This window comes from Halichoerus grypus, chromosome 7 (assembly GCF_964656455.1).
Source record: "Halichoerus grypus chromosome 7, mHalGry1.hap1.1, whole genome shotgun sequence".
Taxonomy (NCBI): Eukaryota; Metazoa; Chordata; class Mammalia; order Carnivora; family Phocidae; genus Halichoerus; species Halichoerus grypus.
In genome coordinates this window covers 149574915-149588298 of record NC_135718.1, presented here as the reverse complement: position 1 = coordinate 149588298, position 13384 = coordinate 149574915, and the positions used below count along the sequence as shown (strand labels likewise).

The window sequence follows — 13384 nt, the reverse complement described above, 5'->3', positions numbered from 1 at the left end:
CCCGTCCTCACACGAAACTTAAGCCCCTGCCAGGCAGTGGCTGGCGCGTGCTGTGGCCCTTCTGCCCAGACCCCGGCTGTGGGATGGCTTTCTGTCTTTTTTAACGTGTTCTGTGCCTGCGACAGGGACGCCCTGGAGGAGGGAGTGTGGGTTGCGCAAAGGGCGTGAGGCCAGTCAAGAGCCCATTCCTCCTGAATCTCCCACAGACCGAGGTAAGGCCACGAGGCCCCCACGTGAGCCCCTCCTTGTACTCCCTCCTCAGGGGCCCCACCAAGGGGACGCACGTGCACAGGGACACGTGTAGGGGAAGGTCTTCAAGGGGGTAGGTGGCTTTTCCCTTTTGGAAAACAGGAAATCAGAATGAGGACGTGTCTGCCTCCTCCCCTGGGGGGTCCAGGGAGTGACGTCAGGGCTGTTTAGAGAGACCACCCACCCCCGAGTGGACAGGCTGGGACCCTCAGTTCAAGTACATTCTTGGACTCTGGCTGCGTTGGTAGAGGGTGGGGAGAGAGTGAGTGGGGAAGGTTTTCTCGGCGTGGGACGTGACAGGATTTGAGGCCAGCCTCTCACAAAAGAACCGCAAATGATATTTTAGCAGGACAGGGATAAGCAGAAGCAGCTCTGCTAAACCAGAAAGCAGAGACCTCACTATAGGACCACTGGAAGGGCAAGGGGGAATCTTCCATTCCAACCTGTTGCCAGCCAGTGGGGAGGCAGAGGTGAAGGGAGGGTTGATGCCGCCCCCCCCCCCACCCAGAGGAGATGCCCCATGGCAGTGAGAGGGTCCCTGGGGCATTAGGGAGACGAAATGAGAGGTAAATAAGGCCTAGAAATAAGACCATTAAGCATTCAGCTCTTTTTTTTTTTAAACCACATAATGGGTAAAACAGATGTCTTCTCTGCATCCCTGATGTTCAGCCATGTTTCTGGGTCGGAGTTGGTAGTGAGGCTTGCTCAGAAATGGGATGAATGTCGGGCTTGCCTGCTGGTGCATTACTTGGTAACGGGAAGCCGTGTTTTCACGTGTGTACCTGCCTACTTTGACATGACTCAGCACAGCCAGATAGAGCTGCCCCTGGGTCAGAAGCAAGTCTGGTGTGCTTCAGCAAGCGTGCCCCTTCCAAGTGAAGGATTGTGGTGCACGGGGTGGGGGGTGGGGGGTGGGCCCGGCCCTATGCACCTCTTTCCTGCCTTATGCGTGGGGGCATGCAGTCCTCCCTGTTCCACCCCTCAGGAGATCTAACACCTGAGAAGCTTCCAGACGACGCAGGAAGCTTCCCTGTGCCCGTGGGAAAGGATGTTCATTCTCCTGCCCTCTGGGCGAGCCCTCCCCTCTGAGCGGGGTGTGGCAGGGACTGGTCACAGGGGGCCAACCAGGAAGCCAGCGTCTTTGAGCAGCGTTCTCATGCTTGCGCTGCCCCAGAATCACCCAGAAGGCTGCCGAGAACCCGGACTGCTGGGCTACCCGCCGAGCTTCTGATTCAGTGAATCTGAGATATCATTTCTAGCAAATTCCCGGGGGATGCTGACACTGCTGATCTGGGCACCTCACCTTGAAAAGCACCACTATAGAGGCTATTCTCAAACTTGACAAGGAGAGGGGAAGGAAAGGCGGGAGGGGCAGCGAGGGGGCCTGCTGTGGCTAGGTAACCGTTCGCGAAAGGGGCACGGGATGGGGACCGGGAATGACCGCAGGTGGATCAGGGTGACCTCGGACTTGACAGAAGGCTGTGGCTAACTTCGGTTTATTGACATCTGTCTGGAGACACAACTAGGCTTCATCCCCTCTTTCCCTGAGATGTGCACTAACAGGACAGCTGCGGCCCTCCGGCCGGGCTACTTGAAGGCCTGGCAGCCGCCCGAGGAGAGCCTGTCTCCCAGCCGGGCCTTCTGCTCCTTGCCCCAGAGGGTTTTGAGCTTGCGGTAGTACACCTTACAGCTGAAGCCCTCCCTGAAGCCCCCCTTGATGTGGCTCTTCAGGGAGTGCAGAGTGGGGTACATGCGGCAGCAGCCCGCACACTTGTAGCCGCTCTGCGGGGCCGGGTGCCACCTGGAGGCCGTGACAATGTCCTGGGACGTGATGTAGTCCGTGGAGTCCAGGCCAGGCCTGGACTTCTTGGTGGCCTCTCGGGGGCAGGTGTTCTCCGGGGAGGAAGAGGACGAGCAGATGCTCTCAGCCAAGTCCTCCGGAAGGCAGCTGTCCCCCCTGCCCTCGTCCCGCTGCACCTCTGGGAAGCTATAGGCCTCCAGGTGGCTCTCCGGGTCTGTGCACACAAAGTAGCTGTAAGGGGAGAACCAGGGCCGGTAGATGGTGCAGTTCCGCCTCAGCTGCTCCCCGTTATGGGGGTCCCCCAAAATGCAGTCTGCGGAGGAAAGGGTGGGGTCTGAGCATGGAGAAGCAGAAAGGCAAGAGGTCAGGAGTCAGGCGTGGCCTCGGGGTCCCTCCCCGCCCCCCCTCGACTGCAGGGCTGAGAGCAGGGGGGGAGTTAGGGTGGGGAGAGCCACCTGAGGCCTGCCTTCCGGCTGCTCCCACAAATGGCAGTTTGATCTCTGGGGTGGAGACTCCACCGGCATTCACTAAGCCTCAGCATCTGTCACATGCCGCGCTCCCTGCAGACACCTGGCCTCCACTCCTCTAAGGGTCGGCAGGTGGCTCAGCGAACAGCCAGCCCTCTGGCTTCCCAGCGCCCCTTTTCCACCGCCAATGGTCGTGGCCGTTTTTCCAGCCTCCCTGTCTGCCCGCAACAACCCACAGGGGTGGAAGCTGCCGTTTCACCCCAGCTCGGGAGACCGGCCTGTGGGGGTCTCCTGAAAGAAGGACCAGGAAGGAGAGGACGGGGGGGAAATGGCACCCTTCCCGTCGGGGAGCAGCCCGTGCCCCTCTAGCTTCTCACAGGTGCCTGCCCAAGGCAGAGAAGGCCTCACCTGGAGAGAACCCCGTGTTCTGCACCCTGAGCCGGAAGGCGCTGCTGTGGTACTGGGCTGGCAGGGCCTGAGCTGGGCTGGCCGCCTCGGTGGGTAATGCAGTCTTCGCAATGTCTGGTTATGGAAGAAACGCGCTGGTGAGCTGCGCAAGGTTGGGGGTCCTCTTCTTGTTGGCCGCCCCCCCCAACATACCTAGAGGCTCTACCTTGGGACTTTATGACATTGCAAAGCTGAAGAAAAACAGTGCCCTCTTTTGCACCCAGATAAGCAGAACTATTCTGGGTGGCATCCTGGGGAATGCCAAAGGGGGCATTTTCGTTGAGATCTGGGAAAGATTCTCTCCAAGGGAGAATTTTAGATGCATACCAGATGATAGCTTTCTGCCTGGCCCATCCTTCTCTTGACCTTCCAGCAGCTCGCTCTGTGTGTGTTTGTGTGTGTGTGTGTCTGTCTGTCTGTCTGCATTCTGCATGCCAGCCTCTGGGCTTGCTCTGGGATCCAGGGGAGGGAGTCTAGTCATGGACCATATAGCTATCTTACATGGCCCCTTTGAGGATGAGAAGTCAGTTTCTCCAGTTGAAACATCTCCTGCCCCAAGCCGGGGAGCGTTGAGGTGGACCCTAGCTGCGTGAACACCCTGATGACTGCGAACGCTTGGTAGGAAGCCAGCTTGCCTCAAATCCCAGAGCGGGACCGGAGCTCAGTTTGGGAAACCACCATATGAGGTGGTTTCCTACAGACACGTGGATGTTTCGGAGAGCTAGCCCCTGCGTAGAGGAGCCTTCTCAAGCTTTAATGTGCACACTTCTCCAGGAACCACCTGGAGGCCTTGTTACCCACGCAGGTTCTGAGTCAGCAGGTCTGGGGGCGGCCTGAGAGCCTGCATTGCTAGCAAGCTCCCAGGTGAGGCCGCCGTGGAGGCCCACGGACCACACTTGGAATAGCGAGTCCTCCGAGCATCTGCCTTGATTCCCTGCTATGCTCCTCAGGGACCCTGCCTCCTAGGTTCCTACTGAGGGGTTGGTGAGCCTGCCTCTTCTCCAGCTTGTCCAACCAGGGCTAAAACTAGCCCCTATTCTACATAGACAGTCACCTGAGATTCTAGAGGAAAAAAACAAAACTGGACAACAAGTGTTTTCCCCCATCCTTCCCTTGCCAGAAATGAATAAACAGCAGGAACTACTTACCATGAATGTAGCATTTTGAAAAATTATTTTCTCCCCATGTGTAATTTGACTTTCTCACTAAATCGTAGTCCTGTAACATGATCTGGTAGAGTGCTCAATTAAAAGCTTCAAAAAAACCACATTTTTGTGGCCCTAGTGGCACCAGAGTTTACCTGGCAAGCTGGTGGCATGTGAGGACATAATGTCGGGAAAAGTGCTCAGGGCTGAGGAGGAGATGTGAGGTCCGGAAATGCTGAGGAGTGAGAAGTTCTCCATATTCTGACTACCGTAGGGTGTGGAGATCACACATCTGCTCCCAAGAGGCTGGTTGGGTTGTCCAGACGATGAACATTCTGAGTGCAGTTGACATCACAAGAAGGCCCCATGATTCCACTTGCTGGCCAGGCTATCCCTTTCAGAGACGGATGGAGTCTTTTAAATTTTGGGGCTTGTCATTCCTCATTGGCCTGCCTCGATTGAGAATGCCCAGGGGGAAGGAAGCCTGTAGCAGAGATGTGACCGTGATGTAATCTGTTGACCCCGCCCCATTGATCTTTGGTGTCCTTTCTATGTCCTTGCTGACACACACACACACCCAGTTCTGGGGACCTCTGTCCTCTCTGAATAAGCTTCTCGCTTGGCTTCTTCATCTGCCTCACCTCTGCCATCTGCCATCAGATGTTTTTGTTCTTTCCGCTTTGAAGTTTGGGGTATAATTTTTACGTTTTCTTTGGAAATCATTTCAAAGTGACAAAAAGTTGCAAAACTAAAATCAGTTTCCATGTATTCTGTATCCAGGTTTTCCTATTGTTAACATTTTACCCCTTTCGCTTTGTCAATTCACCTCCCTCTGCCCCCTACTTGGTTTGCTGAGCTATTCCAAGGTAAGTTACAAGCATCATGTACCTTTGTGCCTAAATACTTCAGTGTGCACTGCCCTAAGAGTAGGGACCAGATAATGTTTTAAATGGTGCTGTGTATTTTTAGTGAATGACTAAAACACAAAGGGCGGCTTACTCAACACCATTGTGCTCCTTCTAAGCAGTTTGCCGGGGAGACTGAACTCCAGAGCGGCCAGGTCGCCTCTCGTCTCTGCTTCGCTTCTGTCCTGTCCCAGCCTAGCCGGCTGGAGGGCTGTGGAGTAAGGGTGAAAGGTGATCGTGCCACTTTGAAGATAAGCCCCGTTGTAGAGCGTCACAACAGGGGCAGACTAGGTACATAGAGTGCATTTGATGTAAATGCGCGTCTGCTTGGGCTGCGGGGAAAGATGTGGCCTGGCCGTGGAGCACGTGCAGGTGCGAGTGGGCTTCTGGGTGTGAGAGCCTGGAGTCGTCGTCCTGCTGGGATCCGCCCGCGGGACTTCAGCATTGCAGGACAGGGTGGAGAACCTCACTGCCTCCCCAGAGCCTGGCTTAGGAGCTTAGAAGGCGTTGGAATTTAATGGACACCATGGGCTTTGGCAGCCTTGAGGGTACTGGCGATTTGATTTGGCCCCTGCGGTGCAGAGGAAGATCCTGGGGTCCAGGGAGTTGGCGTGTGTGAGTTCTTACCCCCTCTGCCGTTAGCGACCTGTGCAGCATTAGGCAAACCTCCCTGCCACCATGTCCACCTATTTTGTTCATTTAATGGTTGGAATGGGTGAACATCTCCCTGGTCTAAAATCGGGTGATTTGTGTGTAGAAATGGGACAGGAGAGTAATGAGCGTGTGCACACGGAACCCAGAAGATTTTGAATTTCATCCTGCGGGCGTGGGGGGCGGTCATTGAATTCTTCCCGCTGCCAGCTTGGGAACTTCAGCTAGACTGCCTGTAGAGGGGGCTCAAAATATTGGGGAACACATGGGAAGCTGCGTCAGAGCCTGTTTGTAGAGTTTTTAAAAACAAGACACTTTCGGTCTAGGTATTGAAGAGTTCGTGGGAACCTGGTTGTCCAGGGTTGGTGATATTCCTGGCAGCAGTCCTGCTGTCTTGCATGTTACACTCTCCCGGTATGTTCCTGCTGGTGGCCCGGGCAGGAGGTGACACTCCCAAAGTGGTCGGCCACTACATAAAATGTGTCTCTCTCTTGTTTGCTTCCCACCTGCTTTCCGAGCCCCTTTCTCGGACAGGTAAGAGACCATCTTCCTTATGGACGACTTATGTCACAGATGCTTGGCTCTGCTCGGATGTGTGCATGTGGGGGCTGCTGCGGGGCGGGGTCTCATGGTTTTTCTTTCCATCATCGCCATTACGTTCCGAACCACCCCGCATCTAGTCCAAAGGGAGGGACGGAGTGTGCAGGTCGTTAGTGCCACCAGCAGGAAAGGGGCTCCTGGCACATCCTTCCGGTGTGGAAATGAAGGAGGCCCCCCGCCAGAGTCCCACTTCCAAGACAGGAGCAGTTGCTCCCGGGCTGACCTCAAGAGAGGAGGTTATGACTGGCTTTCATAAATGGAAAAAGGCTCGGGAACAGTTCTCTACACTGTCCGCCCATAATGTGGTCAGGTTTTAAGTATTCCTATAAAAAGCCAATTCAATTAAGCCAAACTTACTAAATGCCGACTCTTGCGCCAGGTCCTATGCTGAGCACTCCAGAAAGTAAAAAAAAAAAATCACTCAGATGCTGCATCCCCTCGAGGAGCTCACCATTTCATTATCGAGCCAAGGTGTGTTTGCCAGAAAGACTTAGGGAATTGTAAAAAACGCACAGGATAGGTTATCTTTAAATTACTTAAGAATTCAGCATAGACGTTCGCAAGGGCAGTTTTTCAAATAAGAGGAGCTCACAATTGACAAGTCACTTAGGGTTTTGTTGTTGTTGTCGCTTACACTTTCAGAAAGGAGCACGTCTACACTGTAGATTTCACTTGAAACCAATAAGGAGACCACCACGGATATATCTGAGCCAGGAAGTGGGGGGGATCTGCCTTCCCCAGCGAACCTCTTTTGAACATTTGCCCTGGTTTCGCAGTGGCGCGAATATACTTGCTGGTTTGGGGGGAAATAGTTGAATGCTTTCATTGCAAAGGGCTTCTCTGCAGATTTTATGATTAAAGAAAAAACTTGAGGGATACGAGACGCGATAGGGAAAGTATGCCGAAGTGGATGGTGATGTGGCGAGATAGAGCTCTTAGCCGAGTCAGAGGAGCTGATAACCCCGCTGGGGGCTGGGCTGGAAGTCCTGCTAGCGTGGCGTGGCCACACCCGGAGCCCAGGCTGCCTCAGCCAGTCAGCTCTGTGCCCCAGACCCCAGGGCTCTTCTAACCCAGTTCCCTAGCACGGCCCCCGCCATGGTGCCTTCCCTGCGTGTGCGACAGACGTGCAGACCTGGGGGTGGGGTTCATCCGCTCCTCTCCCCACAGCTTCCTGCTGCCGCCCAAAGACCTTTACAATAGGGCTTCTCTAGCTAGTTGGTGCAGGGGGGATATGTCTGTTGAAACCACAGTAAAGGGAGATGCATCCGCTCTGGCCTGGGGCTCTGCAGTGGAGGGCAGAGGGAGCTACTTTATGCCAAGTTCAGCAGAAGCAGCAGCACACCCCAACCTCACATACTCTTGAGAAGCCTCAGCGGGAATAGGCACTTAGAGGGGTAGATCCCCCAGATCGACAGAACATCTGGAGTAGTTGGTAAGGACAGAAACCTCACGTGTGCTTCCAAGGCCCCAGAATGGATCTGGCTCCTTGGAGGACTGAGCTTGACTTCCAGGTTGGGGAGGACGCCCTGGTACAAGCGTGTGGACGGTGTGGCCTAAAGCCCTGAGCACCGGTCGTTCCGGTGACAAACCTTGGAGCTATGATTTTGGCCTCTACAATTCTCCCATCTGCAGAATGGGTCTGGCAGTTTGAGAGATTTATTGAGCACCTACTGTATACCAGACCAGGCTAGCCGTTAAAGCTTCGGCCCCAGTGCTGACGTCCGCTCAGCTTGTGTTCACAACGAGAGAAAAATACCATAGTTCATGACTTCTTCAGTTTTTCTTCAGAGGGTTTGGTGACCCCAAGGTCAGGGGTCAAGCCAGGAGTCGAGGAGGCAGGGTAAAGGGATAAGTTCGGTTGAAGTGACAGGTTTGTGGCTCGAGCTTGTCCCCGATGAACCAGGCGGGGCAGAACTGGAATTGCTGGTCCCACATCCCATCAGGAAAACCCGACCGGGAGGGTCAAGAGTACCTCTGCTGGTGCTCTCCTGAATGTTACCAAAGCCTCGGGAAGTGACAGCGGTGGGTGCGCTGTAAGGGCAAGAGGCAGAGGGACCCGCCCCCGCTCACCGTGTCCGTCTTCCCCTCTGTTTGCAGTGGACCACGGCGTGTTTGAGAACTTGAACACGGCCCACGCTCCGAAGCTGCAGCCCAGCTGCTCCTTCCCCCACTTGTCCAGGCTGGCGGCCCCCAGCTCTGCTGCCCCGGGGCCGGTGGAGCCCGGCGGGCCGGGACTCTGGGTGGGCAGCAGCCAGCACCTCAAGAACCTGGGCAGAGCCGTGGGGGCCAAAGTCAATGACTTCCTGCGGAGGAAAGAGCCCTCGAGCCTGGACGGTGCGGGCGCCATGGAGATCAACAGGACCGCGGGGGCCCGGCTGGCCGGCGGGGTCGCCGGCGAGGAGGAGAGGTAAGTGCGGGGGGCGGGCCTGCCGAGCTCCGGGATGAACCCGGGATGAACCCAGAGAGCAGCCCTGAGCCGGGGACGTGAGCTCATCCTGCGGAGAACAGGGCTGGGCCGTGTCCCTGGTTGCTGGCTGCCACCCGGTCACCACGGCCGAGGTTTACTGAGCACCGTCTGGTGTCTGCAAACGCCGGGCCACACGCCCCCCCAACCCTTGCAGCGGCCCTGAGGTGGATCAGGTGGTTCCCGTCTTGCACAGAACCAAGTTCAGAGGGGTAAGGTGAGGAGCTTCAGGTTACAAAGTTAGGAGTGGGCGGAGCTGGAGTCGAGCCCGGCATCGCCTGAAGCTCCCTGGGTGGATTCTAACCCCCAGCCACACCTTCGAGCCACTGCCCTGCTGGTGGTAGTGGAGGAATGTGGGTGCCCGTGGGACCCACAGGGGCAGGGGAGGCAGAAGCCCGCTGGGGCCACCAGGTCCCTTCCAGGCCTTGTTTTCACCACCCGCTGTGCTCCTCAGCTGGTACTATCCCCCATAGCTCATCTGTGGTCCCAGCGGCGACAACAGCCCCGCGGGGGGCGGCAGGGGGCGCCAGGGCAAAAGCCGGCGGTGCTCCAGCTGCCACAGCCCACACAGCAAACCGAGGACGAAGCCCCAGCAGGAAAGCGCTTGCTGGGTGGGAGAGCTAGGGAAGCAAGGATCGGGGCGCTGGGTCTCGCCATCCTTAGAGCACGCGTGCCTGTCGTCATCAACCCCACAGGTCAGCCCCGCAAGAAGCATTCCCTCGACTGGACCCCCCGCCCCCCATCACCAGGAAGCGAACCCCTCGGGCCCTGAAGACCACGCAGGACATGCTGATTTCGTCACAGCCCGTCCTAAGCAGCCTGGAGCATGGGACAGAGCTGTGTCCTGGGCAGCCCCAGGACACCCTTCCCCCTGCCCAGCCGGAGCCCCCCGTGGAAATGGTGGATAGGGGCGAGGCTCTGCCCAATGGAGAAGTTTCCCCGTCCGTGCCTGACCTGATTCACCAGGACGGCCAGGACGAGCCCAAGCTGAAGATGACTGAGTGCCGAAGGGCCTCATCCCCTGGCCTCCTCGAGAGGAACGGCCTCGAACTCAGCCCCATCCACCTGGCCGCGCCACTGGGGGCCAGCAGCCCCCCTCCTCGGGCACGGACCTCCAGCCTTGACAATGACGGCCGGCACCCAGACCTGCTCTCCTTTGAGTAGGGCCTCTCCTCCCTGCCAAGCACCCCCTTCCCCTTGGCCATCTCCTTCTCTGGTACCCCTTGCCCCCCAGCTCTGCGTGCCCTTTGCCCCCTTGTGCAGAGATCAGCAGAGAGCCGGTCCCCCCGTGTGGGCTGTGCAGGGCCAAGAGTCCCTCAGTCATCCTCGTTAAAGGCTCGTGTTCCGTAAGCTCCTCTGGGTGCCGGCCGCAGCCCCGGGGTGTTGGAGCCCCTCTACTCCCAAGCTGCCCTGACTTCCCACTGGACCCCAGGGCCACCAGCCCGGGATGAAGGCTCCTGCCGGCCTCCCACACGCTGCCTGTGCCCCCGCCCCTCTCCCTCCGTTCCCCGGTTCGTTTCTCCTGCCTCGGGGGCGGGGGGGGGGGTGGCAATCCAGCTGGTGGGGAATGATGGGTTTGGCGGATGATGGGCTCAGACCTGGAAAGCTGCATTCCCTGAGTGCCGCCCAGCCACTGTTCTCCCGGTCCCAAGACCGTGGAGGCCCCAGGTGGTTGCCTTGCCTCTGCCCTCTGGGTGTGGGCCAGAGGGGACACCAGGCCTGAGACCCGGAGGCAGCCTGGTCGCCGGGGGCTCTCGGGGTGTTTCCTGTCTGGCCAGTTGGGGAATGTGCCAAGCTCCCCAGGACAGGGCACAGAGCCAGCCACTGAGGAGGCACTGGGGGAAAGGGGTACGACCCGCCACGCGTGGGCTCCCTGCGCAGAAGGGGAGGCCGGGCCACCCCTGCTGTGTGAAGACGGGGCTGGGCAGGCCCCAGCAGAAGCAGCACAGCAGATCATCATCTCGCTTGGGGCAGGGCCCATGACTTGGTGTCCAGGCGGCTGGCCTTGAGAACCTGGAGCCAAAGTCGTGGAGAAGACAGGATGAGGACAGAGCAGCCACCGGGGTGGGGGCAGAGCAGCTTTTCAGGGACCAGCTCATGGCCTGAAATGAGGCAGATGTAGGGTCCGAGTGTGGTAAGTGCCAGAGCCGGGGTGACGGATGTGAGACTGGGATGTGGCAGGAGCCGTGGGGCAAACTACCTCTCACCAGGCAGGAGGGGCTTTGCTCTTGTGCCGGAATGGCCTGTGTCTCCCGCGAGGGCCCTCTGCCCTGCCTTTCCCCTGCCCGGATGCTGCATGGTCCTCTCTGCATCCCGGCCTTTGGGATCCATGTCGGGACCGACCCAGTTCATCCAACCCTAACTGGTTCCGACCCTCCTGGGTTAACGCACTTTTATGTTCCTCTCTCCCACCAGGGCTCCTGTCATGCTGTCTTCCTGTGGCCAGGAGACCCTGTCGGGGGGTGATCCCAACCCTGGGGGCCTTTGCAACAAGAAGAGAACCTCCCTTTTGTTGAACAGGGTGGCCGGCTCCCCAGGAGAAGGCTGGCATGGCACATCCAGCCGTGGCAGGCCGGTGGGCAGTCTTCCTCCTGGGACTCCTGCGGCCTCCCCTTTTCTGTCCACTCAGCTCCCCGTGCCCCCCAATACTGCTCACTTCCCACTTCATCCCGTCACCCAGTTCCTGCTCCCCTCCCCCACCCCAACCTCTGCCGCATGAAACATCCAAGCAAACTCCTCTGGACCCAGAGCCTGGTCGGGGGTGGGCTCGCCAGGGTGCCGGCTGCCCTTCCTGCATTCTTGAGTCTGCAGCCTTCCCGCCCCATCTCGCGCCCCATCTCCCATTGCTCCAGAAGGCCAGGCTGCACCGCGTGCTCCCGGCAAAGCCTCGGCTCCCTTCCCCGAGGGGCTGCACAGGCCGGGCACCCTGCCGGCTGGGGTGCAGTGGGCAGGGCAGCTACTGAAGGTCTGGATCCTGCTGCCTTCCTCCAAGGACATCACAACGATATGATCTCTGATCATATCGGAAGTTGTCGGGACTAGCATTTGGAAGCCTGTGAGTTCTCCCAGAACGGCATGGAGTTCTGCACCCAACACAGCGCTGGGGATGGGGGCAGAGAACCTAAAGATGTGTGCTGGGAACTTCCACGCCAGAAGCTCGGTTTGCTTCTCTGGCGGGAAACCTAGCAGAGCCTTGCCCCCCTGGGGCTCCTGCCTCAGAGATCAGGGTGCCCCTGGCCAGGTGACGTGGCAGCCGGTCATGCAGAGAGCTGGCGGGCCCGGGGTTGGCTTAAGCACCCTGCTCTCCATGCCATACCCAGCTGCTGCTGAGGTCCTGGTCCTCAGACTCGGAGGTTAGCCCAGGGATCCCAGGTCATCCCAGGACCATCGCCAGGATGACGCTGGAGTTTCTCAGACTAGTGTCTGATGCTGAACGAGGGCCCGCGTGGGACCCTGCTCCAATCTTTGGCCTCTCTATGATCTCCACCCCGGCCGTCGTCCTCCCTCGTTTGGGGGGATGCTGCCACCTGGGGGAGGGGGGCTCGAGCCTGAGGTGCCGTCCTGGATGCAGCAGATACTGCCTGGTGCTAGGGGCTGAGTGCTGCCCCCAGGCGGCAGCGATGACAACGTCTAGTCCCTCCGAGGGCCTGGGCTCTGCCCGGCTTCCTGGCTGTCTCAGCAGCCTGACCTCCCTGTGAAAACAGCCTGGCAGCCACTGCCCCCACCCTAACACCTCATAGTCCAGCTTCTCTGGGAGCTTGGCCCTGGGTGGCCTGGTCGACACAAGGGCAGGATAATGAGGAGCAAAGGACCCAGTTCCTGGGTCTGCATAAGGAAGCTGGGGGCACAGAGTCTCTTCCCTCCCTGTTAGCCCCACAACCCCACTGTATCCCCCTAGTCAGCACGTAGCCTTCCCCTGATAAATCACCGGTGAGCTTCCAGAACCTGGCAGGAGGGTGGTGCGTTCCCCCGCACAGAGCAGAACTTACCTGTGTGATGTGCGTGGACGGTATGAAGACAAACATGCTTGTGGTCCATCGGCTTTAAAAGAACAAAGAGTTTGGTCCCAGTCTGGGAGAGGAAGATTACAGATCTATTCTGAGTATGAGTATTTTCTAGAGATTTTATATTTATATTTTTAGTAGTGTTCTGGTAGAAGGAAACTGCAGAATAAAACAATCTGGTTTGGTTTTGCTGGTTTGGTTTTGGTTTCTCCAGACTGATGGGAAGTGGTCGGTTTTCTCGAGGCTGGCTTGTTGCGTGGAGAGCATTGGCATTTTGGGTTAGAAGCCTGGACTGGTGAGACAGAGGTCGAAACCCGAGGCAGGTGGACACTGCTGACCCCCCACCTGAGGCCCTTGGGGGAAGTGATCTCAGGTTGTCCCCCTAACTGGCTGGCCGCTAAGGGTCCCTCTCCCAACCTGAGCATCATGGGGCTGTTTCAGGGGCGACATGATGGACGTGGGTAAGCCCCTCCTCCTCAGGAGGACATGCAAATGGACCCCTGGATTGGCCTCTAGACGGTGACTTACCCTGGGGTGCAGCCCTCTTCCCCCGAGGAGGGGACGGGGCTGTGCTTGTGCATACAGACCTTCTTCAGAGGGACTGGAGCTGCTGACAGAGGTCCTTCCCCGCCCTGGGGCAACTCAAGGCTC

At 58.0% G+C, this 13384-nt stretch overlaps 2 protein-coding genes across 2 annotated transcripts; one reads left to right on the top strand and one right to left on the bottom strand.

Annotated features, from left to right (window-relative positions):
* Positions 1-1718: 1718 nt before the first annotated feature.
* SPATA46 (spermatogenesis associated 46) lies at positions 1719-4436 on the bottom strand. Its single transcript, XM_036103520.2, has 3 exons — positions 4265-4436; positions 2926-3039; positions 1719-2363 (listed from the first exon to the last, which is right to left on the bottom strand). The coding sequence occupies exons 1-3, from the start codon at positions 4365-4367 to the stop codon at positions 1837-1839; spliced, it is 744 nt and encodes a 247-aa protein (XP_035959413.1). The 5' UTR covers positions 4368-4436; the 3' UTR covers positions 1719-1836.
* A 1104-nt stretch (positions 4437-5540) lies between these two features.
* Positions 5541-12919, top strand: C7H1orf226 (chromosome 7 C1orf226 homolog). Its single transcript, XM_078078673.1, has 3 exons — positions 5541-5562; positions 8363-8672; positions 9425-12919. Exons 1-3 carry the CDS (start codon positions 5541-5543, stop codon positions 9891-9893), a joined length of 801 nt encoding a protein of 266 aa, XP_077934799.1. The 3' UTR covers positions 9894-12919.
* The last annotated feature ends 465 nt before the right edge of the window (positions 12920-13384 follow it).